The 26946-nt window shown below is 41.8% G+C and overlaps 2 protein-coding genes across 6 annotated transcripts in view; both read right to left on the bottom strand.

Moving 5' to 3' along the window:
- Positions 1-8970, bottom strand: part of LOC130549349 (uncharacterized) — a 36680-nt gene extending 27710 nt beyond the window's left edge. The window contains exons 1-3 of one of the 5 annotated variants that reach the window (XM_057326552.1): positions 8903-8970; positions 8371-8548; positions 7677-7906 (exon numbers count right to left, since the gene is read on the bottom strand). Coding sequence is in view for 4 of the 5 variants with exons in the window: in XM_057326546.1 (XP_057182529.1) it covers positions 8371-8398 (28 nt within the window). In the remaining variant the exon portion in view is untranslated. Of the gene's footprint in view, positions 1-7676; positions 7907-8370; positions 8549-8716 lie in introns of all 5 variants that reach the window. The other 4 variants (XM_057326546.1, XM_057326547.1, XM_057326548.1 and 1 more) reach the window with 4 other exon arrangements.
- A 488-nt stretch (positions 8971-9458) lies between these two features.
- On the bottom strand, positions 9459-25644 carry LOC130549351 (sulfotransferase 2B1-like). Its single transcript, XM_057326556.1, has 6 exons — positions 25506-25644; positions 23363-23574; positions 11422-11548; positions 10584-10672; positions 10279-10459; positions 9459-9568 (listed from the first exon to the last, which is right to left on the bottom strand). The coding sequence occupies exons 1-6, from the start codon at positions 25642-25644 to the stop codon at positions 9459-9461; spliced, it is 858 nt and encodes a 285-aa protein (XP_057182539.1).
- Positions 25645-26946: the final 1302 nt, after the last annotated feature.

Genomic DNA, 26946 nt, shown 5'->3' with positions numbered 1-26946 from the left:
TGAAATGTTAACTTATGAAAGTATAATTTCAAATATGGTAGAATGCCACTTCTATATACCCCTGCTGTGTGCCACAATGTACGGCATCTGCTAAATTTTACAATTTTCTCATATTTCCATTTCTCTCTGCTTTAAAGGAGTCATATGACACGGCTAAATCGAATATTATTGTTTGTTTTGGATGTAATGCAATGTGTAAACACGATTTAAGGCTCAAAAACGTTGTATTTCCAAATACCGTGCATGTTTGTATCTCCTCTTTGCCCCGCCTCTCAGAACTGAGCGTATTTTTAACAAAGCTCGTCGCTCTAAAAAGCAAGGTGTGCTATGATTGGCCAGTTAACCAGCGTGTAGTGATTGGTCGAATACTGCAAGCATGTGACGGAAATTTAACACCTCTTACCATATTTGGAACATCAGGTTCCAAAGCAATTGTACTGACAGTACTGACTTGCATATACTGTACATTTGGACGGTCTTAGTCAAGTCATGCTAAGAACTGACGTAGATTTGTGGGGGTGTGGTTACACGAGGCGTTTCAGGCAGGTCTGGGTGAGCATTCGCTTTTAGATAGAATGCATCTTTTGTTCCGACACTTAAATTTTTGCAATTTTACGTGTCTAATACATGCATGGGCAACTTATAACACACCAAAGACACAGAAAAACACATGTTCTCACCATATGACCCCTTTAAGTCTCCCCAGCCGGAAACTGCCTAGGGTTCTTCCTGTGAAACGCGGAAGTCACGCATGCATATTATAGCCCATTCTAAAATACATAAAATAGGTTTCAAATACATTGAACCACGGTTACCAGGTTCATGGTTTAAACCATGGTTTAAAATTTTAAACTGGTCCTGCGGACTGTTTTTTATTCAACAGATTAAAGGTGGCTACATTTTTTAATCAGCTGTCATCTACTACTGTATAAGGTGAGATGACATTGTTTATTAAAAAAAAGATTATATTGATTATATTACTACGCAGTGATTTTCATGACGAAATTATGTGTAATGCTGATCTGTGACTGTAACAAATTTATTTTAGGCATGGGAGCGACTTATTTTTTGATTTGGTATGGGGTCACTGGGCTAGATTTGATTTTGTTACGCAGATCTGGCAAACCTGCAGTGTGGTCTGGCATTACTAACATAATAGGGGATTTTTACCCGATCACAAAATTTATTTCTCAGTCCAAAGTGGCTGTAAGGCAGTATGTATAAATGCAATTATTGAGTAAATAAATAAATAATAATAATAAGGACCAGTTTCACAGACAAGGCTTAAAGTGATACTTCACCCAAAAATGAAAATTCTGTCATAATTTACTCACCTTCGAGTTGGTCCAAATCTGTATAAATTTCTATGTTCTGATGAACACAGAGAAAGATATTTGGAAGAATGCTTATAACCAGACAGATTTTCCCCCCCATGGCATTGACTACCATAGTAGGAAAAAATACAATGGTAGTCAAAAGTGCCCCAGAACTGTTTGCTGTCCTACATTCTTCAAAATGTCTTCTTTTCTGTTCAACAGAACAAAAAAAATGATGAAGTAATTTTTCCTACTATGGGAGTCAATGGGGGGCAAAATCGTCTTGGTTACAGATGTAACCTCAGTTCCCTGATGGAGGGAACGAGACATTGTGTTGAGCAGACAGATGGGGTTTGACTTGAGAACCTATCATCTTCTGATTATTTTGAAAAGGCCAATGAAAATTGGCGAATGAAATTTGCATGCCGGACTCCGCCCCGGACATCCGGGTATGAAAGGAACACGGCACGCAGCATTCATTCACCTCCTGGTCTGAGGAGCCTGAGCATCCCCCGACCACTATGGTGGGCGGCCAGCATTGTGGCAAGGAGAACACAACGTCTCGTTCCCTCCATCAGGGAACTGAAGTTACATCCGTAACCAAGACGTTCCCTTTCTGTCGGTCTCTCGACGTTGTGTCGAGCCGACAGATGGGGTTCCTATGGAAAATGCCACAGCGCTCACAATTACCAGCGGAGCGACGTTGACTGGCGTGGGCGAGTCAGCGTAAGGGCCACTGGGTAAGCATTAATCCCCCCTGGGGGAAAAACGCTACAGAGAGCACTATCCTACCATAGGGAGGAATTAGTGCAGACACCACATGGTCTCACCATCAGGGGAGAACTCATGGGAAAACGTGCGGACTGAAGGAGTTAACCGCAGGGTGGAAGTCCACCTAGGGAGGTCATAGGTTACCAAGGTGGGAACCATTCATGAGGATACATCAGACGGAACAGACCACGGAGGGGGGGGGGTTACCACGCCTGGAGCACTAGGTCAGGTTAGAGCTATGTGGTAGATAACTCAGCTGTTCCCCAGCCTGCCCCCCAGGGAGGTGCTTAGTGATGGATGGAATGCCTGTTCTTTACCCAGTGGGGAAAGAAGGAAGGCGAAATAGCCGCTGCTCCCCCTAGAGGAAGGGGGAAGGGCTTTCGCAGGCATACGCCCTACCGGATGCTGGTCCTATCTGTTGCCCTGGAAGACGCGGGCTGACACCGGTTCCACGCGTAGATTGTAAAACCTCGCGAATGTGATGGGTGTAGCCCAACCCGCAGCTCTGCAGATGTCTGCCAGAGAGGCGCCCTGAGCCAGTGCCCACGATGAGGCCACACACCGGGTGGAGTGTGCCCTCACTCCCCAACAGGCAGGGGCGACCTTGTGATCGGTAGGCCATAACGATGGCCTACACGATCCAGTGCGCCAGCCTCTGTTTGGAGACAGCCCTCCCCTTCTGCTGACCTCCAAAACAGACAAAGAGCTGCTCAGAGCTTCTGAAGCTCTGCGTGCGGTTCAAGTACTGGACAAAACACGGACGGGGTTGGGTCTTCCTCCCCAGTGGGGAGCGCGAAGCAAGTTCACCACCTGGTCCCGAAAGGGAGTGGTGGGAAACTTGGGCACGTAGCCGGGCCGTGGTCTCAGGATCACGTGAGAATCTCCAGGCCCGAATTCCAAGCAGTCCGTGGACACAGAGAATGCCTGTAGGTCCCCCACCCTCTTGATGGAGGCGAGCGCCACTAGGAGGGCCGTCTTTATCGAGAGGTGAGAAAGAGCGGCCTCTCCCAGGGGCTTGAAGGGACCACTTCCAGGTCCCAAGAGGGTACGGAGCACGGGGGAGGTGGATTCAACCTTCTCGCGCCCCTTAGGAACCTAATGACCAGGTCGTGCTGTCCCAGAGACTTGCCACCAACTGGTTCGTGATGTGCGGCTACTGCGGCAACATACACTTTCAGTGTGGAGGGGGAGAGGTTTCTCTCAAGTCTCTCCTGTAGGAAGGACAGCACGTGCCTGATCGAGCATCTCTGTGGGTCCTCTCCGCAAGAGGACACCAGGACGAGAAGAGGCGCCACTTAAAGGCGTATAACCGCCTAGTGGCAGGGGCCCTAGCCTGGGTGATGGTCTCCACCACAGCCGGGGGTAGCCCACTCCCAGAAAGGCGTGATGACCATACGCCTGCTGCCGGTGTGCCACGCTCTCCAAGGAACTCGACTCTGTAGCCAGTGCTGGAGCGGTCGCATGTACATCAACCCGAGGGGGACCACCCCCGCCGAGGATGCCATGTAACCCAGGAGCCTCTGAAATTGATTCAGGGGGACCGCTGATTGTCTGAAAAGCTTCAGGCAATTCAACACTGACTGGGCGCGCTCTGTAGTCAGTCGCGCTGTCATGGAGACAGAGTCGAGTTCCATACCGAGAAAGAGTATGCTCTGCTCAGGGGAGAGCTTGCTCTTTTCCCAGTTGACCTGTAGCCCCAACCGATCTAGGTGCCGGAGCACCAGGTCCCTGTGTGTACACAACAGATCTCGCTTGTGCCAAGATTAGCCAGTCGTCGAGATAGTTCAGTACCCGCACACCTATTTCCCTGAGGGGAAAGGAGGGCAGCTTCCACGATCTTCATTGAAGACACGTGGAGACAGGGACAGACCGAAGGGGAGGACCCTGTACTGATATGCCCGCCCCTCGAAAGCAAACCGTAGGAACGGCCGATGACGAGAGAGGATCGAGACATGAACGTACGCGTCCTTCAGGTCGATTGCCATGAACCAATCCTGACATCTGACGGATGACAGGATGCGCTTCTGCGTGATCATCCTGAACGGCAGCTTGTGTAGGAGCTTGTTCAGGACATGCAGATCTAGGATGGGGCGCAGCCCCCCGTCTTGGGGACAATGAAGTACGGGCTGTAGAACCCGTTGGACATCTCGGCTGGTAGGACGGGCTCGATCGCTCTCTTCGCCAGAAGGGTGGCGACCTCGGCCCGAAGCACGGGAGCATCCTTGCCTCTGACTGAGGTAGAGAGGATGCCCCGAAACTTGGGCGGCCGTCTGGCGAAGTGGATCGCGTAGCCGAGACGGATCATCCTCCTCAGCCAACCTGACGGCCTGGGAAGCCGAAGCCAGGCTCCCAGGAACCGAGACAGGGGGACTAGGGGTTCGATCTGCCTCATTGCCCCCGCAGGGGGTGGTTCGATGGCCAGCAATGCGGATACCTTGCCGGGGGAGAGCCCCCAGGGAGAAGATCGGCTGTACTGTTTTTCCTGCCTGGCGTTTGTGCAGCTCAACGCACTCTCTGACTGAGAGTGCTGAGGGCTGGTGTTTACAGTATACTCCACATTGCGCTTCGCCATGGCGCAACGTCGAGTTGCCATCCACTGTCGTGTCGAGAGTGGGAGCGGCTGTAACGACCCAGAGAGAGAGGAAACTCTTTTTGTGAGAAAGTGGGCGCTGGCCCCCCAGAGAAGGCCAGCAGATGGTGAGACGGGGCAGGAACCGTCCCTGTCCGATCCCCCAGTGATGTCGCTGGGGTCGGGCCCGATGGTAGCTCGATCTCCCTGGGGTCCCCCGTCAGGGCCGCTTCTGCTTCCGCGACGGCTGCTGGCGGGGTGGCGGTTTCCTCTTCGACGTCCTTTTCCGGGAGGCAGCCTGAGAAGGGGGCCCTGGAACCGGACCCGGAGTCGAGGAGGACCGGGGCTGCTGGGAAACAGACACCGCTCAGGATCTCAAAGGCCTGGAGGCGGCCGAGTCACGGCAGGGCAGGATGTGTTTGATCGCCTCTGTCTGCTTCTTCACCATCGAAAACTGTTGGGAGAAATCTTCGACGGTGTCACCAAACAGCCCACCCTGCGAGATGGGGGCATCTAGAAAGCGAACTTTCTCAGAGTCCCTCATCTGCGCAAGGTTTAGCCAGAGGTGCCTCTCCTGGACCACCATGGTGGACATCGCCCGACCCGTCATCTTAGTCGCCCATAGAGACGCTGGTCAGTGGCGGTGCGGAGTTCCTGCATTGCCACTGGGTCGGTCCTACCCTCGTGGAGCTCCTTCAATGCCTTGGCCTGGTGAACTTGCAGGATGGCCATGGCGTGGAGAGAGGAGGCAGCCTGTCCCGCAGCAGTGTAAGCCTTCGACACCAGGGATGCCAAAACCTTACACGCCTTGTAAGGGAGTCTAGGCCGAGCCCTCCAGGTGGCACAGGTGCACCGCGACAGCACGCTCCACCTGGGAAGCTCGACATAGCCTCTGGCTGCCCCACCATCGAGGGAGGTATGGGCGACAGAGCCAGTCTGACAGGAACGGGCCGTGAGGGGGGCGTTCCTCGTTTTACTGAGCTCCTCATGCACCTCCGGGAAGAACGGGACCTGGGCCGGGCGCGGCTTGGAGCCGCACTCAGACCGAGGTACCACGTATCCAGCCGCGAGCGCTGGGGAGGAGGCAGTGTGGTACACTGCAACCCAATGTTCGCGGCGGCCCAGAATAGCATGGATGACATTTCGATGTCCGCTTCCTCCTGGGCTCGACCCCCCGAGGGAGGGAGCTCCGAGGAGTCGTCGGGGTCGGATGCAGGTCGCCCTCCGATGCAGCAAGCGACATCTCATCCACGTCACGCACTCCCGAGTACGTGACTGAGGAACAAGACGGGGTAGAACCGTCTCCTGGGGGACGATCAGACGAGTGAGAAGGGGCGTGAACGGTCCGTGAGCCTGCGGCTAACGCTCACAGTGATCCCCATATCACCACCGGTGCTAACCGAAGCGGACGGCAGGGCAGTAGCCCTTGCAGTCTCGGAACGGGTAGCAGATGGGTTGGTGGCTGTGTCCATAAAGAACACAGACACCCGTGACCGCAACATCTGGATCGCCATCCGCCCGCAGAGCAGGCAGGACGTATCCACAAAGGCTGCCTCAGCGTACCGGAGATCCAAACACCTGAGGCAGACATCGTGTCCGTCCCCCTCCTCGATGAGCGCGTTGCACCCACGAGAGCAGCGGGCCATGCCACGCTGGAGAAATTTGCTCTTTTAGAAGGAAATTTGCTCTTGACACCACAGGAACTGCCGAGAAGCCCAGAGGAGAGTAGCTGCAGAAAGGGACTGTCCACTGCACCACGTCGAAGATTCCAGCAGGAAGGTAGATCGTGAGATCGCAAGAAGATCAACGAAGATCCGCAGAAGATCATCAGATGCGTAGGCTCTGAAGACCAAAAGGTGAATGAATGCTGCATGCCATGTTCCTTTTATACCCGGATGTCCAGGGCGGAGTCCGGCATGCAAATTTCATTCGCCAATTTTCATTGGCCTTTTCAAAATAATCAGAAGATGATAGGTTCTCAAGTCAAACCCCATCTGTCGGCTCGACACAACGTCAAGAGACCGACAGAAAGGGAACTGTCTGGTTATAAGCATACGGACGCTTTCACAAACAAATCATGATTCACTAAAACTTTCATACTAAAATTTATTCTAAATATAAGAGAAAAGATGGGAACAGTTGAAAGCACACGTAGGCAAAAATCACCAGTCTCTTTCTATTCTTCTCTCTCTCCCTCTCTCGCTCTCTTTCTAAGACAAAACGACAAAATGCATGTTTCATCTTAGGATAAAAGTGATATATTTTAATTTATATATATATATATATAAATAATTACGCGTATATGTATTTTCAATTTAAAAATTATTTCATCATATACAGAGAAAGAATATGAAAAGCTGCATTAGACTATAGCTCGATCTGCGATGTTTCTCTGAGTAACAGCGCTTTTACAGCAGGTTAACGAGAACTCTTTAAACTGCGTGTCTGTATAAAAGGTGTTTTATTGTGTATGAACTGACTTTGAGGACTTTGCACTTGGAATTACTTGCGAGAGCACATCTGTAGACAGCGTCACATGGGGTTGCCTGGAGAAACTTTGACTTAACGACTGGTGGTAAAGGAAAGGTTAGGAAGAAAGGCCTAATAGGAGAGGGACTGGGTGTATTTATGCAAATGACAAAACTCGTGCAAGCGGCCGCTCATTTAGAATGCTGCAAATTCACTAACATTAGGACGAGGTTAAGAACAAATTCATGTACGTACACACGTGTTGTGAATTAGGTGGAAAGTTTTCGTGGGAGGTTCAAATGTGAAAAATCTACGCAATTATTAGTGAATGAGACCCAATCTTCCAAATATCTTTCTGTGTTCATCAGAACAAACTTATTTATATAGATATTAAATTACATGAGGGTGAGTAAAGGATGACAGGATTTTCATTTTTGGGTGAACTTTCCCTTTAAATGCAAAAACAGAAACACACGCACACTTTTTCCAAAAATAATACATCATTTGATAATAAATCAATTAATGCAAACTTATATATTTTTAGTTCATACCTCACACTAAGGATCTGATCATATTTTTATTGTAAATCCTTTCCACATGGATTCGGTCACCAAGCAGTTCAAAGAGGTCTGGAGGCCTGCCAAACCATAACTTGTCAAAGGTCCAAATCTCTTGCCATAGACCCTCCTGTACATACAAGTCAATCTAGCCACCTCAACACCCTCTGGAAAGCACTGGATCAAGTTGACAACTTCCCTTTTCAGTTCTTCCAGCTAGTTGCCTAAAAAAGCAATTAATTTGATAAAAACACCTACTGTACATTCTGCCTGAACCAAACAGCATTTTTTAGGCTCATTAAATTTATAAATAGATATTTCTTTAGGCTCAAAGTTCACAACAAATACCAGTTTGTTTTATGGAGGTCATAGCTATGGTAACAAACTAGAGCCTAAAAGTGTAAAGAAGCAAACGCACACCTTCGGAGGTGCCGGTCAAGGAAGATAAATATCTATGCACAAGAAAAACTAGAGCCGAACATTTTATGCAGTGTTACTATAGTTATCCTCCAAATATGTAATTTGGTCAAATGTTCATAACAGAATGCAAAAATATTTCTTATTGTCAAACACCACAATCCAGTCTATCCTGCTAAAAATATGGTATTTTTTAAAGTAAAATAATATACCTTGGCATATACAGTCATCTGGATAAAAGTCTAACAAGAAGAAATGAAATTTAAAATACTTTGATTTGCTCCTAATGTGGAGGGCATTTCTTCATCATGCAGGTGGGAAAAAGACTTCACAGAGGTCCCTTGACCTCTTTCAGGTCAATTTCTTCTCATTCCAGGTTTGTCTGCAATTGTCTTCTGAACGTTTTTTCTCATCTAGGGCAAGACATTCTCCTGGTTCATACCTCACAACTACGGTTTAAAACAACACTGTTTAGATTATTTGTTACCATTTTCCCATCATACAGTATGTTTGAAATCTAAATGACTAAACTATCCCAAAAAGTATATATAGTTCTGCATGAACCAAATCAGAAATTAATTGTCTCTACAATCAGACTGATGTAAATGTCGACTAACGTTTAATCACTTGTGCGTTATGTAAAATCACGATATGTCTCTTTATAGCAAACTGTGTACTTTTAAGTGCTGGCTTACAAAATGTGAATGCAAGCGAAAATATTGCAAACACGTTGATTAGGTTGTTTTGTAGGTAAAACCAATACATCAAAGAACATTGCGTTTCTTGTCAACTTCACTACAAACCGTGAACATAAATCAACCAATAACCCTTGCAGAGAGCGAGATGATTCCCAGCATGTTCTTCCCTCAACGTATTCTGAATGTATTTTACATAGGAGAAGAATCGCCGCCCTCTAGCGTTGTGGAGCCGTTCAAACTTGCAAAAAGTAAATTTTGGACCGTTTTCTGGTATCTCCGTTTAAAAAAAAAAAAAAAAGATATATATACATAAATTACCTAAGCATATTATTAAGCTTATACATATATTTATAAAACGTCATTTGAGTATTAAAATGTTTATGTATGCTAACCTAGTGCCTAAAGAATTTATTGTATTATCATTTTATGGGTATTGAAATGGTTTTCTGTAATTGTACAGTGTGTACATTATTATAGTTTAAACATTTAATAGTTCACATTACTATGTATTCATAATGGAGTTTACGATTAAAAATTGGGAGATGATGCTTGGTGCTGTCATAAATGAAAACACATTCACGTAAAAAACAATCAGAAATATGAGTAAAGATCAAAGACACACCTTGTGGTGTAAATGTTAGATTTATTAGATTTAGCTATTTTAGTCCCACACAAATTTAAATTTCACATCTTTTGTTTTGTCTTTGTACACAGAGTTAAATCGCTGCTCTTGGGCTTCAGTGAAATGATTCTTCCAGTCACCAGCAATTCCTAAAAGAAACAAAGACACAAGAAAACAATAACTTTAAAGGGGTCATATGTGTGAATACGTGTTTATCTGTGTCTTTGGTGTGTTATAAGTTGCCCATGCATGTATTAAGACACGTAAAATTGCAAAAATTAAAGTGTCGGAACAAAAACTGCATTCTATCTAAAAGCGAATGCTTACCCAGACCTGCCTGAAACGCCTCGTGTAACCACATCCCCACAAATCCACTTCAGTTCATGGTATAAGTTGACTAAGAATGCCCAAATGTGTACGCGAGTAAGGTGGGCGTACCTGTCAGTATAATTGCTTTGGAACCTGATGTTCCAAATATGGTCAGAGGCGTTACATTTCCGTCACACGCTTGCAGTGTTTGACCAGTCACTACACACTGCTTAACTGGCCAATCAAAGCACACCACGCTTTTCAGAGCGATGAGCTTTGTAAAAAAATTTCGCGTTTCAGAGAGGCGGGGTAAAGAGGAGATACAAACACGCATGGTATGTGGAAAATACAGCGTTTTTGAACCTTAAATCGCATATACACATTGCATTACATCTAAAACAAACGATAATATTTGTTTTAGCCGTGTCATATGACCCCTTTAACGAACACTTCAATATTGGACACAAACCAAAAGATTTTCCACTAAAACAATCCTGCCAATTTCATTTTAATAATATTAGGGGATGTGTTAAAACAATGCATATTTTACCTTTCCTCATAAATTCAGATTTTGTTTGGTTCATGAACTCTTCTGGAACCAGAGAATAGTTGGACATCTTGTTTTGCTTCATGTTCTTGAAAACACAGTGGTCAGCTATTTTCTCGATCAAATCTGGACTCAGAGATTTTCCGAGATACTGGGCGATCTTCTCCAAAGATCCCTTCAAATCCTGTTCAAGGTTGTAATATACAAAATATGCAAAACAGACTTTATATATTATAGTGACAGGTATTATTAATAAAATAACCAAACTGTCATGTAGTTTGACTTGTGCTGTGTGAAAACCTACTTACAGCTATCATCTCTTCATAAAACACATACAGTATGTGTTCTTCAGCGTTCAGCCATCCTTTCACATGATCGAACCAGGAACCAAACATGACTGTGGAAAAAGGAAATCATGTCCCAAAATAGCCTATTAAGTGTTTGGTCTGATAACATTCTTCAAGGCAACTTCAAGGACTGATGACACTGTTTTTGTCTCCTGTATGTGAGGAATTTTAGCTCGTAGACATAGTCTTAAAGTGATAGTTCACCCAAAATGAAAACCCTCCTGTCATTTCAAACCTGTATGACTTTCTTCTGCAGAACACAAAAGAAGATATTTCGAAGAACGTTGTTAACTGGCCCCCCATTCACGTTTTGTGTCCAGTGCTGTTTGCTTACCAACTTTCTTCAAAATATCTTCTTTTGTGTTCTGCAGAAGAAAGAAAGTCATACAGGTTTGAAATAACAAAAGAGTGAGTAAATGATGACAGAATATTTGTTTCGGATGAACTCGTGGAAGACGAATTGACTAGACTCAAAATGCACATCTTCATTGTGTGTTCATACGATACACTGCACATCTGCATACTGTCTCAAATATAAAAGTGCCAAAAAAAAACAATGGAGTAAGACTGTTTTACTGTTGGAAAGATATGTGGCTGGTAAAATCTGACACACCAAATCAGTTGTAAGGATTATCACAACATTTGGATGTATACTGTAACTATAAGATGTTGATCAAATGAAGATGTAGATTAACATGACTACATGACATTCAAGTCATTGTGATTTAACATAGAATTTATTCCACATAAACTCTTCGACCATGAAGTTGAGTAAATGATGACTTAATACAGTGGATACCTTTTCCATCAAGGAATTTCTCCATGAACTCATCTTGGGTTCCTGGGTTCACCAGGAATGAGGCCATTTCGTAGTAGGGAAATGAAGATGTGAACACGTCTTTTGGATTCCTCATAACATAAAGAACCTGAGGACAAGATGAATTTATGCTTCTTATATACTGTATGTATGTATATATATATATATATATATTATATAAGTGTGTGTGTGTACTGTATATATGTACACTGTGTATATATATATACATACATGCACAGTATATATACACAGTATAAATATGTGTACATATACAGTATATATACACAAACACATTATATATATATATATTAGGGCTGCATAACGATTAATCGCGACTATCGTTTGCAGAATAAAAGTTTTTGTTTACATAATATATGTTGGTGTACTGCGTATGATAATTATGTATATATAAATACATGTACATGCATGTACTGTATATAATTAAGAAATATGTAACTTTTGATATGTTTTATATTTATATATATCATTTATATTATATATAAATATTAAATATATTTTTTCTTAAAATCATTCATCCATGTGTGTTTATTTAAAAATACATAATTATCACACACAGTACGCGATTAATCATTATGCAGCCCTAATATACTGTATATATATATGTATAGACACAGTATATACATACACATACATATATATATATATACACATACACATACACATACATATATATATATACACATACACATACATATATACATATACATATATACACATATATACACACATATATATATATACACATATATATACATATACATATATATACACATACAGTATATACACACATATATATACATATATATACACATATACATATATATATATACATATATACATACATATATACATATATACATACATATACATATACATATACACACATATATATACACATACACATACATATACACACACATATATATACACATACACATACATATACACATACATATACAGTATATACACATACATATATACACACATATATATATATNAACTCCTGTCTGTATCGCCGCCGCCATCTTGAATCGCGCGGTCGCTGCGTTGCGTCATCCCCCTAGCAAACGCTAACAAGTCTTTCACATGTTGACGGGCTACATTGTCATCTTCTGTCTCTATAACACCCTCAACTGCTTCACTGATTAATCTGATCAGCGAGTGCCGTTTACTCTGTCCCTCTGCAGACACTTTTGCATATTCACACACCTCTTGCAGTTGATCGAGCCGCAGGCGGAGCAGTGCCTCGCTTAGCCGATCCTGTAGCTGCTCTAGGTCCATGCTCAGCGTCATAACTCACTCAATACGGCACCGCCGATCCCATCCTCGTCGCCAGTATTTGTAACACACTTGAAGAAGACTACAACAAGTGTGTGATTCAGGTGGGTTCTTTTATTCAGCCAGCACATTCACAAGCTTTCCATAGATCTCGTTACAGATTTATATCTCACAACAACCGACTCGTAGCCTCTCTATACACTCGTCAGTTAACTCTTCTTCTTTTTTGGTCTACTCCCGGAGTCTCTATATCGCTGTTGCCACCTAGTGGACATTCATTACATCTTTGTAGGTTTTATTATGAATGTGTGCTTGTCCCGAATTATTAAACATTAACAATCAAAATACAAATTAAACAAACATTGCAAAAACAAATATTTGGGGGGCTAACTCTTTCTGCGCATTTAAACGGATTAACACACATTCTCTACATTTCTCCACAGAAGCAATTTGTCAATAGGAGGCAATGTAAAAAAAATATGGCATCCTCTGCATCTTTGGCCCAATTTCGTAAAAGTATACTATTTTCTGCAAAAATACAGAACAGGTAAAAAAGGCTACAAAAAACAAATTTGTGAACTTGACAATCACAAATTTGAGGGTGTACACGTGCTACAGTTTACTGGATACAGAATAGTGAAATTTCTCTTATATAAAGTGTGTACTGTAATTATACAGTATATTTACTGTAAGTAGTATTCTAGGATTCTAGGATGCACAATTACATGTGCTCCTATTGATATTATCCGGGGATCCTGATTGGTGTGTCATCAGTTTGCCACTGAATGTTTACTGATGGATAAATGCGAGCTATTTGCAGTGGTGGACAGTAACGAAGTAAATGTACCTGAGTGTTCTGAAGTACACTTTTTGAGTATCTGTACTTTACTTGAGTATTATTTTTTCTGAGTACTTGTACTTTAACTTCACTACATTTGAAAGACAAATATCATACGTTTTACTCCACTACATTTATAAAAAGGTCCAAAAGTAGAAAATGGTTTCTATGCAGTGGGGTTTCCTGTGTGCGCAATTTACCTAGCTTGCAGTTTTTCTAAGCTCGCTGTTTTCCGGCAAGCTTTGAATGGCCATTTGGCAGATTTTTTTAACGCAAATCTGGCAACTCTGGGATCCTCCCCGCTAAACTAATGTAAACATAGGCGCTGCTACACCATTGATAGCGCTCTAAAAAGGCAAATAGAACAATAAAAGACGAAAAAGGCACATGTTAAAGTGTGGTGTAATCATCTGTGGGTTACGATCAGTCAGAGATCGTAGAAACATTGTCATGAAAATGATCGGCATAACGGCTAAACGGTAAATAAGCATCACATAACAGTTACACCTTGAGCTACGCGTGCGTGTTAACTTCTGATCTGCTGCTATATCATTTAAAGCGATTTGGAAAATGAATGATGTTTTTACTGAAGTAACTATAGTTGAAGTATTCCTGTTGAAAAAAACAATAGAACCCTGCCCAAAATACAACAGAAAATGTAATGGATTTAATGGTTATAATGGGAATTGTACTATGGATACTTGTTGTCTAGTTGTATGTGATGGATTCTATTGGTGGGATGGTAAATCCTATTGGAATAAAACCCAAAACACACTATAAAGAATAATTTAAAAATCTCATTCGAATTTAAAAATGCATTGTTTTTGTTCAGCAGGGATGGTATTTGCAGTAAAACCACAGTATCCACAAATTTACTATTTTCTATATATAGGAACCATACTCCAATTAATAATCTTTAGTAAAACCATAGCAACTAAAAATACCATAGTTTAATTATACTAGCTATAGTTTATGTTTGTAGTTAAATTAACGTAATACAAATGGTAAGAAATCCAACAAACACATGGCTTCTACACTTTACTATTTACAAGAACCTTACTACTTACTGGTAAATTGCTGCTAAAACTGGTAAAGGGAATATACAAAATAAAAGTCACGGCTGGCGTGTAAAGAAGAACCCAAATGCAGGCAGGCAGTAAGGGGTTAACAAAAACAAGATTTTATTTTTAACAAAAAACAGAAACCAAAACACCCACGATGGGGGACAAACACAATAATCAAAGACGCTAACAAAGACAAAGAAAAACTTCCCACGAGGGGGCAAGACAAAAACCAAAGAACACTAAAAAACAACTAACTTAACTAAACAGGACTCACGGACAGGGCAGGGCAGGAGCAGGGCAGGGCAGGGCAGGGCAAGGCAAGGCTGAGAAGCGGGGTCAAATGAAACACACCAAACATCCAAAAGACAGTCCACGAGCACAGGACAAAGAAACAAGAGGGTATTTAAAGGGAATACAAACGAGGGATAACGAACGAAGCCAGGTGTGGAACATAAAACACTCGACGAGAGGGGCGGGGCCAATGACGAGACACTGGTCTTGTCATGACGCTTTGTCATGACTCTGCTACAGGACCAAGAAAAACATGACTAAATGAAGCAGAGCCATGACAATATCTATTGTTTTTCAATACAACATCATATTGTATTTTCAAGCAAAATGTGTTCACCATGATACATTTTTGTATAAGAACAACAAAATAGAACAATAAAATGAAACAGAATTATGCAGTAGAATACAATAGAATTATAAAAGTTTCTATTATTAAACATCATTTTTAATCCTGCAAAACATACCTGATTTAGGATAAGTGACAATCAGGATGTCATCAGAGCGGAAAGTGAAGTCTTCATAGTATTTCAGACTCTCAGCAGGGTGCAAGTGCGATGGAAGGAACACTCCTTTATATACAGTGTACAATTCGGCTTCTGTCATTTTTCTAAACCACAAAAAAATGCTATTTTGTTATACGTCCAACACTAATAAAGTTGAGGACACTATCAAGGGAATGAGATCTTCCACATGTGCTCTCGACCCTTTTCCTACAGCGCTGGTGAAAGCAAAAATTTCTGCCATCAGTCCCTTAATCACCACAACAATAAATCAGTCCCTTCAGGCTGGGTATGTACCGTCCATTTTAAAAACGGCTTTAATCAGACCAATACTCAAGAAACCTTCTCTGGATCCTCAAACCCTTGCAAATTATAGGCCCATATCACATCTGCCATTTCTTTCAAAAGTAATTGAAAAGTCAGTTGTCAGTTACCTTCAGGATCACCTCAAACTAAACAATAATTTTTAAAGATTTCAGTCAGGTTTCCGTTCCGCCCACTGCACTAAAACAGCTTTAGTGAGAATCACAAATGACCTGCTGATGACAGCTGATGCTGGTTCACCATCTCTCCTTGTCCTCCTGGATCTGTCCGCAGCATTTGACACCATTGACCATGGTACTCTCCTTAACTGGCTACATCACTCTATTGGACTTGATAACACCGCCCTGTGCTGGTTTGAATCATGTCTCACTGACAGACAGGAAATTGTGGCTTTGGGAAATTCAAGGTCCCATTCACATGGGTTCCACAGGGATCAATCCTTGGACCTGTTTTATTCATCCTCTATATGCTCCCCCTTGGCAAAGTCATCAGTCATTTCAGAATATCTTTCCATTGTTACGCAGATGATACGCAACTATACATGAAAATGGATACTCACTCACCATCAACAACAACCCTACCCCTACTTACCGCCTGTCTGGAGGAGATTAGCATGTGGCTGAATCATAACTTTCTCCAGTTGAACAGTTCTAAAACAGAAGCCATCCTCATTGGTTCCCCTCATCAGACCAGAGCATCCACTATAACATTTATTTCATTCTCTGGCCAGGATATTCCCCTATCTCCATTAGTTACTAATCTCGGCGTCAGGTTTGACTCTCATCTAACCTTTGAGGCTCATATCAAACATCTCTGCAAAACATAATTTCACCACCTCAGGAATATTGCCAGACTCCGTCCCACACTCTCTCTACATGATGCTGAAAACTCATCCATGCCTTTGTCTCCTCCAGACTGGATTATTGTAATGCTCTTCTCATCAGGATCCCCGGCAAGAGTATACAGAAACTCCAGCACATACAGAACAGTGCTGCCAGGATCCTGATGAGAGTACGTAAACATGAACATATCACGCCAATTCTTCAATTCCTACACTGGCTTCCCATTTCTGCCCGGATTGAGTATAAAGTTTTCCTTCTCACGCATCAGTGTGTCCGTGGAAATGCCCCCACTTACCTTAAAGAACTCCTTACCTCACAGAACTCATCACGCTCTCTACACTCTATAAATACCTATCGGCTCCTCCCCCCTTTGACTAAGACCCGAACCATTGGGGACAGAGCTTTTTGCGCTGCAGCCCCCCACCTCTGGAATGCCCTCCCTTTACATCTGAAGGTCCCACAAGCCGTTGATAGTTTTAAAAGTGTCTTAAAACACCTTTTTAAAAGTTTTTTAATGTTTTAATCTCTAGCTAACTGTTGTTACCTTGTGGTTATGTGTTGTAGCACTTTGAGATTTTCTTGGGAATGTAAAGTGCTTTACAAATAAAATGTATTATTATTATTATTATTAATTCATGAAATTCTCAGTCATAGATTTTGGGCTGAATAGCTCTTTACTTACTCTTACTCTTTACACCGTATAGCAAGAAACCCCTCCTCTATTGACATAACTTTCAGTCTGTGCCAAAGTTCATTTAATGCTCTTAAAAGAAACAGGCAATGTATACATTAGTTATGAATGTACCTATGGATAGATTAGACCAAGTATTTTATCGAAATTGCACCTGATCTGATTCACTGCATGTTTAGCACCTCATTCCTATAGAGACCTGGTGGACACGATTTGTGAGAGATGAGACTGAAAAAAGTGACATTAGAGTCAGCATTTTTATTGTATTTTTAAGTATTTAAGTATTTATTTAAGTACAGTTGTTAAGCAAGTAAAGTTTTTAAAGTTTGGCAAGGGGTCAAGTTACAAATATCAGAACGACTTCATAAAAGTCAATCATTTACTCACCCCCATGTTTTTCAAAACCTAAACCTGTATGTCTTTCTTCTGCAGAACACAAAAGAAGAATGTGAATAAAAATGGTCACCAGAAAAATCTCTAAACATGACTGTAATAGCCTACTTTACAGAATTACTAGAAAAGATGCATTTTATATGTCTCTCTACTGGATTCTACTACAAATAAAAGGTATATATTAGTTAGTATAACTATAATTTTAGATACAGTAATATAATTTTGTCTGCACATCCGTAATCAGTTCCAAAGTCCCTTTAAGGCCCTGGGAGAAACACAGGTTCAAAAGTTAACAGACGCAAGGGCCTCAGATAAAATGTTATCAGACAAAACAGCTTCAGACCAAAATGCATCAGATGAAACAACCACATTCAAACCTCAGAAATACATAAATGTCATAAATGAATAGTGTTTTTGTTCTCAAAAATATAAGTGAAAGTTTTAGATTAGTTTTTTTTAATGAACAAGATACAACTTGATTGAATTTACTGGACCCCGGAAAATGTTATTGCTCATAGGTTGCTCTTTCATAGCTTAAGAGAACTGATGGAGTTCTTGGTTGTGAATCATCTACTTCAGGTCTTTAATGTTTCTTTTAAAATAGCTTTGGAGTAATAAATGTAGAAACAAATGGGACCATTTTCAACAACACAACAGGAATGTTTTTATATGTATAGGATCAGTTAAAAAATGAAAATATGGTGGAATAATTTGTTACAATCTTCATAAACATTCACATTCTCTCACTCTTTCTCATTGCTGTTGGGTGACTTCATGTCATTCCTGAGGTTTGTTTCTGTTGAAATTCAACAGACACTGGACTGGAGTTGCCACAATACATACAAGGCAAAAATCTTCATTTTTTCCAGGTGTACATTAAATGTACTTTATGGAGCTGTAAAATTAAATATAGGTTATAGGCTAAAAAAGCGTCAATTTGCCTTAAACTTATTAATATTGAGATGTTAAACAGTTCTCATCTGGGATTGTTCTTTCAGATAGATTTTGCAACACAGTCTATACATTAAGTGATGTATCTCTGTTATCATCTGCCTTATCTCATTACTGATAAGAACAGTTAGAATAGAGCAGTCTTTTGTACCTTATACATTTTCTCTTTGGACTTGATTACGTGTCCAGATAGACTCCAGAACTCACTGCGAGTCTGTTCCTGTAAAGCAGTGTAAAAAAACAAGTAAAATCCACTGTGATGTCATAAATAATTTAAAAATAAATTACAGACACAGCCAAGGTCAAAAAATACTTTTATTTAGACAGTGTCAGAAAATATTAACATATATGACAATTGTTCAAATCATGTACCCATTTACACAGATTAATACACAATAAAATGTGTCCAGGGTTTTTCCTGCATAGAGAAATTGGAGGCGGCCACCTCCGTCAATTGTCGTGCCGCCTCAGGCTCTCGCCAAAATTATGTTGTGAGTCTTCACAAGAAATGCTGCGTGCATTTATCAGACTGTCATTTGTAACTGCAGTTGCGACATTGCTCCACAGTGGAGGCGCTGTTTCGTTATCAGCACACTGAGGCACTAAAAAGAGTTGCAGAACAAGAGCCAGCCTGTGTTTCACGGCTGTTTGTTTTGTATCCAAGTACGTTTAATTTCTTGAATTTATTAAATTAACATGACTACATCATTGTAATGTCTTTAGCTGTGCAGTTGGATCGTTGAATCAGCGTATACTGTCAAAGGCCTATAAAGTCAAAGCCATGGGTCTAAATAGTGTACCCCACCAAGCTACTGTTATATGCATGAGCCACGTCCGGTTGGTCGAGGTGGCGGTGTCGCAACAATCTTTAGAGACTTTTTACTGTAACTCAGAGAACGGAGCATAAATTTAAATCATTTGAAGTGCTTGCGTTGAACATAATTGTTCCAATTGATAGTAAAAAATCATTGCTTTCTTGTACGTTGGCTACAGTGTATAGACCCCCTGGTCCCTACACTGATTTTCTGAAAGAGTTTGCGGACTTCCTATCGGACCTTTTGGTTAACGTTGATAAAGTACTAATTGTCGGAGACTTTAATATCCACGTAGATAGTGCTAACGATGCATTAGCAGTGGCGTTTACAGAGCTATTACACTCTTTTGGAGTAACACAACACATCAATGGACCCACTCATCGATTTAATCATACACTAGACTTGATTATATCTCACGGAGCCGATCTAACCAATATAGATATTATACCTCAAAGCGACGATGTCACTGATCACTATCTTTAACATGTACACTGGCACTGCAGAAATCAGCCGTTTAACTCGTTATCGACAGGGTAGAACAATTACCTCGACTACTAAAGATAGTTTCGCAAAGAGCTTGCCAGATCTGACTCCTTTAATAACCATACCAATAAATACAGAATCGCTCGATGACATGACCAGCAAATTGGGTACTATTTTCTCTAATACATTAGAAGCTGTCGCACCTATGAAGTCAAAAAAGATTAATGAGAAAAACGCAGCACCATGGTACAATAGCACCACTCGCGCCCTTAAAAGAGAAACACGTAAACTGGAGCGCAAATGGAAACAAACCCAATTAGAGGTCTTTAAAATTGCGTGGAAAGAGAGTGCAAACTGTTATAAAAAGGCACTAAAAGTAGCAAAGGCTGAGCACCTCCGTAACCTCATAGAAACTAACAAAAACAATCCAAGGTTTTTATTTAGTACAGTTGCTAAACTAACAAATAAACAGACTTCACCTGACCTGGGTATTCCGCCGCACCTTGGTAGCAATGATTTCATGAATTTTTTTACAGAGAAAATCGAAAACATACGAGACAAAATAGTAAAAACTCAACCTCCAAGTAAGGCTACAGTGTTTTTCACCTATAAAACAGGAAGATTTAATTAAACTTATTGCAACATCTAAACCTACAACTTGCTTATTAGACCCCATACCAACTAAATTATTAAAAGAGTTATTACCCGTTGCAATTTAGCCCATTTATAACATTATCAACTCTCAATTAATCTAGGCCATGTCCCAGGAGCCTTTAAACTGGCCGTCATTAAGCTATAGATCCGATTTCAAATCTCCCTTACCTGTCTAAATACTAGAAAAAGTAGTGTCCACTCAGTTGTGCTCTTTCTTACAAAATAATGACATACACGAAAAATTCCAGTCAGGTTTAGACCGCATCATAGTACTGAAACTGCCTCGTTAAAATTACAAACGACCTGCTATAGCATCAGATAAAGGTAACATCTCACTCCTAGTCCTGCTGACCTTAGTGCTGCGTTCGATACTGTAGACCATAAAATACTTCTAGATCGCTTACACAATTATACCGGTATTCAGGGACAGGCACTACAATGGTTCAGATCTTACTTATCAGACCGACATCAATTTGTCCATTTAAATGGGGAATCATCAAATCTAACGCAAGTAAATTATGGATTACCTCAGGGATCGGTTTTAGGACCCTTGCTATTCTCCATATACATGCTGCCCCTTGGAAACATTATTAGAAAACATGGAATTAGCTTCCACTGTTATGCAGATGATACTCAGCTATATATCTCATCAAGACCAGATGATTCCTTCCAACTATCCAAATTGGCAGAGTGCATCGACGATATAAAGCATTGGATGACTTGTAATTTCCTTCTTTTAAATTCTAATAAAACAGAAATATTACTTATCGGACCAAAGACACGTGAGCAGAATATTTCGGATTATGACCTGCAAATTGAAGGCTGCACTGTTACTCCAACAAATACAGTTAAAGACCTTGGCGTTATATTAGACAGCAACCTGTCATTTAAAAATCTTCAAATGCTATTAGATTACTAATGATAATCTTAAACTATATTTACTTATTATAAGTTTATTTATTTTATTTAGCCTTGTTGTGCAAGTCTCTGGAGCTTGTGCAGAGGCAGCAGCTTTTGCCAGAGGGGAACTGGAATCCCCTGGTTGGGCCTGGGTTCTCCTGAGGTTTTTTTTCTCGATTAGAGTTTTGGGTTCCTCGCCACCGTTTGCATACTGTTTTTGCACTATCTGCCTGACCGGGGGGGCTGCTTTAGAATCTTAAAGTTTTACTTAATTAATATTGCATATAGGAATTTATTATCTGTTATATTTGACCTGTGCTTCTCTCTCCTTTATCCTAAATGTGTGCTCTCACTGAGCGTGTGTGTGTGTGCGTACTTGTCTGTGTACGTACGTGTGTGTGTGTGTGTGTCTCTGTGTCTGTGTGTGTTGGTGCGTGTGCGTGTTGTGTGTGTGGAGTGTTTTGTGCGTGGGTGTGTCTGTCTTCTGTGTTTTCAACCTTTTCTTGTTTTTGCAGGTAAAACTTTGATTGTTTTGCTTGTAGTCAATGTGTCTCATGTACAGCTGCTTTGTAACAATGAAAATTGTAAAAGCGCTATATAAATAAAGTTGAGTTGAGTTGAGTTGAGAATTAGAGCCAAACCAACAAAGACTAACGGCAAATCGGCTTTAATGCATTTGGAGAAATATGAAGGGAAGTTAGGTAAATCGTGGACAATTGTCCATTCATATAGATTGCCATCGGTCGACATAGGCAGACGAAGGGCTCGTATACCTGAATTGTACGCCAAATTCTCGCTCACTCTTATTATGATTGGGACTTTTTTCCCTTATCGGAGTTTAGGGGCCGTTTTTCCGGAGAGGCATCGTACGGACGACCACAAGGGGTGGCAAAGTGCTGCGGGCATGGACCCTCGCGCCACAAAATGCCCTACTCATCCCCTCACCACCTAATCTTCATCACCGCGTGCACGAGGAGCCTTTCGCTTCCCCCTGACCGCCTAACTCTGCCATAGTCTTCCTCACGTCCGCAGCGCGCCTAGACTTGCTAGTTTGCTGCCCCTTGCTGCCTATCGTGGCGCGACATCCAAAAGATGCCAAAACGTCTCGCTCGCCACCCTTGCGTCCGCAGAGCGCCTAGAGTTGGTAGATTGCTGCCCCTTGCTGCCTATGCGTGGCGCGACACTCCAAAAGATGCCAAAACGTCTCGCTCGCCACCCTTGCGTCCGCAGAGCCCTAGAGTTGGTAGTTTGCTTGCCCCTTGCTGCCTATGCGTGGCGCGACATCCGAAAGAAGCCAAAACGTCTCGCTCGCCGCCCGTCTTTCTTTTTTCTCTCCCTCACGGCCGTGGCGCCCCCTAGAGGAGCCGGGCGTCCTTCGTGACCTTGCTCGTTCGTGCTTAGGGGAGGTTTCTGTCAGAAAGACGTCGGATACCCGAGCCAACGCGCGAGGGGGTTTGCGTGGCCCATAGAGACTCAAGAGGCGGGAGATCGTTGAAAAATAAAAAAAATATTTAAGTTCACTTACCCGACCAAGCCCTATCGGTATGACGTCGAGAGCCACGTGACGCAACTTTCTGTTTAGGTTTCGGGCTCCTGGGGCCTCCGCGGCCGTATCGGGAGCCTCTGACACCTGCAACATATCCTATTTCTCTCATAGGTGGCTATCGTACAGAGACCCCCGAACGGCCCCGGGGACTCCGAATGACCCCGATTCAAATTCTGTAGCTGCTCGCTGCCCCCTCATTCGGTTCCCAAAGTTTGAAGAGGTACGGCCTCGTTATGTCCTATATTGCACGTTTTGGGGACGTTGTGATATATATATATATATATATATATATATACTGTGTAGGCCTATATATGACATCTATGACATTTTACCCTTGGTTTGACTTTGAAATAAGACTCATTCATCATCTGGCAATGATAGTGAGTTGCAAAGATACGTGGAGAGGGTCTTTGCTCCAGATTGAGTGTTATCGCCCTGTGTTCCTCCAGCCATGGTGCTCTGTCCCAGTTTGGAACAGTCATTACAGGAGTGAAATCTCTCTCACTCACTATCAGAGGCACTATCTCCTGCATCCATGTCGTACCTGTGAGAAATAAAACAATCATTACAAGTGGATCGACTTTCTGTTTTGAACAAGATCACAAGAATCTTAGCTAGTGGCAGAGGTGGACAGTAACGAAGTAAATTTACCTTAGTACTGTACTTAAGTACACTTTTTGAGTATCTGAACTTTACTTGAGTATTATTTTTTCTGAGTACTTGTACTTTAACTTCACTACATTTGAAAGACAAATATCATAAATTTTACTCCACTACATTTATAAAAAGGTCCAAAAGTAGAAAATGGTTTCTATGCAGTGGGGTTTCCTGTGTGCGCAATTTACCTAGCTTGCAGTTTTTCTAAGCTCGCTGTTTTCCGGCAAGCTTTGAATGGCCATTTGGCAGATTTTTTTAACGCAAATCTGGCAACTCTGGGATCATCCCCGCTAAACTAATGTAAACATAGGCGCTGCTACACCATTGATAGCGCTCTAAAAAGGCAAATAGAACAATAAAAGACGAAAAAGGCACATGTTAAAGTGTGGTGTAATCATCTGTGGGTTACGATCAGTCAGAGATCGTAGAAACATTGTCATGAAAATGATCGGCATAACGGCTAAACGGTAAATAAGCATCACATAACAGTTACACCTTGAGCTACGCGTGCGTGTTAACTTCTGATCTGCTGCTATATCATTTAAAGCGATTTGGAAAATGAATGATGTTTTTACTGAAGTAACTATAGTTGAAGTATTCCTGTTGAAAAAAACAATAGAACCCTGCCCAAAATACAACAGAAAATGTAATGGATTTAATGGTTATAATGGGAATTGTACTATGGATACTTGTTGTCTAGTTGTATGTGATGGATTCTATTGGTGGGATGGTAAATCCTATTGGAATAAAACCCAAAACACACTATAAAGAATAATTTAAAAATCTCATTCGAATTTAAAAATGCATTGTTTTTGTTCAGCAGGGATGGTATTTGCAGTAAAACCACAGTATCCACAAATTTACTATTTTCTATATATAGGAACCATACTCCAATTAATAATCTTTAGTAAAACCATAGCAACTAAAAATACCATAGTTTAATTATACTAGCTATAGTTTATGTTTGTAGTTAAATTAACGTAATACAAATGGTAAGAAATCCAACAAACACATGGCTTCTACACTTTACTATTTACAAGAACCTTACTACTTACTGGTAAATTGCTGCTAAAACTGGTAAAGGGAATATACAAAATAAAAGTCACGGCTGGCGTGTAAAGAAGAACCCAAATGCAGGCAGGCAGTAAGGGGTTAACAAAAACAAGATTTTATTTTTAACAAAAAACAGAAACCAAAACACCCACGATGGGGGACAAACACAATAATCAAAGACGCTAACAAAGACAAAGAAAAACTTCCCACGAGGGGGCAAGACAAAAACCAAAGAACACTAAAAAACAACTAACTTAACTAAACAGGACTCACGGACAGGGCAGGGCAGGGGCAGGGCAGGGGCAGGGCAGGGCAGGGCAGGGCAAGGCAAGGCTGAGAAGCGGGGTCAAATGAAACACACCAAACATCCAAAAGACAGTCCACGAGCACAGGACAAAGAAACAAGAGGGTATTTAAAGGGAATACAAACGAGGGATAACGAACGAAGCCAGGTGTGGAACATAAAACACTCAACGAGAGGGGCGGGGCCAATGACGAGACACTGGTCTTGTCATGACGCTTTGTCATGACTCTGCTACAGGACCAAGAAAAACATGACTAAATGAAGCAGAGCCATGACAATATCTATTGTTTTTCAATACAACATCATATTGTATTTTCAAGCAAAATGTGTTCACCATGATACATTTTTGTATAAGAACAACAAAATAGAACAATAAAATGAAACAGAATTATGCAGTAGAATACAATAGAATTATAAAAGTTTCTATTATTAAACATCATTTTTAATCCTGCAAAACATACCTGATTTAGGATAAGTGACAATCAGGATGTCATCAGAGCGGAAAGTGAAGTCTTCATAGTATTTCAGACTCTCAGCAGGGTGCAAGTGCGATGGAAGGAACACTCCTTTATATACAGTGTACAATTCGGCTTCTGTCATTTTTCTAAACCACAAAAAAATGCTATTTTGTTATACGTCCAACACTAATAAAGTTGAGGACACTATCAAGGGAATGAGATCTTCCACATGTGCTCTCGACCCTTTTCCTACAGCGCTGGTGAAAGCAAAAATTTCTGCCATCAGTCCCTTAATCACCACAACAATAAATCAGTCCCTTCAGGCTGGGTATGTACCGTCCATTTTAAAAACGGCTTTAATCAGACCAATACTCAAGAAACCTTCTCTGGATCCTCAAACCCTTGCAAATTATAGGCCCATATCACATCTGCCATTTCTTTCAAAAGTAATTGAAAAGTCAGTTGTCAGTTACCTTCAGGATCACCTCAAACTAAACAATAATTTTTAAAGATTTCAGTCAGGTTTCCGTTCCGCCCACTGCACTAAAACAGCTTTAGTGAGAATCACAAATGACCTGCTGATGACAGCTGATGCTGGTTCACCATCTCTCCTTGTCCTCCTGGATCTGTCCGCAGCATTTGACACCATTGACCATGGTACTCTCCTTAACTGGCTACATCACTCTATTGGACTTGATAACACCGCCCTGTGCTGGTTTGAATCATGTCTCACTGACAGACAGGAAATTGTGGCTTTGGGAAATTCAAGGTCCCATTCACATGGGTTCCACAGGGATCAATCCTTGGACCTGTTTTATTCATCCTCTATATGCTCCCCCTTGGCAAAGTCATCAGTCATTTCAGAATATCTTTCCATTGTTACGCAGATGATACGCAACTATACATGAAAATGGATACTCACTCACCATCAACAACAACCCTACCCCTACTTACCGCCTGTCTGGAGGAGATTAGCATGTGGCTGAATCATAACTTTCTCCAGTTGAACAGTTCTAAAACAGAAGCCATCCTCATTGGTTCCCCTCATCAGACCAGAGCATCCACTATAACATTTATTTCATTCTCTGGCCAGGATATTCCCCTATCTCCATTAGTTACTAATCTCGGCGTCAGGTTTGACTCTCATCTAACCTTTGAGGCTCATATCAAACATCTCTGCAAAACATAATTTCACCACCTCAGGAATATTGCCAGACTCCGTCCCACACTCTCTCTACATGATGCTGAAAACTCATCCATGCCTTTGTCTCCTCCAGACTGGATTATTGTAATGCTCTTCTCATCAGGATCCCCGGCAAGAGTATACAGAAACTCCAGCACATACAGAACAGTGCTGCCAGGATCCTGATGAGAGTACGTAAACATGAACATATCACGCCAATTCTTCAATTCCTACACTGGCTTCCCATTTCTGCCCGGATTG

Source organism: Triplophysa rosa, unplaced genomic scaffold (assembly GCF_024868665.1).
Source record: "Triplophysa rosa unplaced genomic scaffold, Trosa_1v2 scaffold103_ERROPOS65457, whole genome shotgun sequence".
Lineage (NCBI taxonomy): Eukaryota > Metazoa > Chordata > Actinopteri > Cypriniformes > Nemacheilidae > Triplophysa > Triplophysa rosa.
Note: the sequence above shows the minus strand (reverse complement) of the source record. Positions and strands in the feature narration are given on the sequence as shown.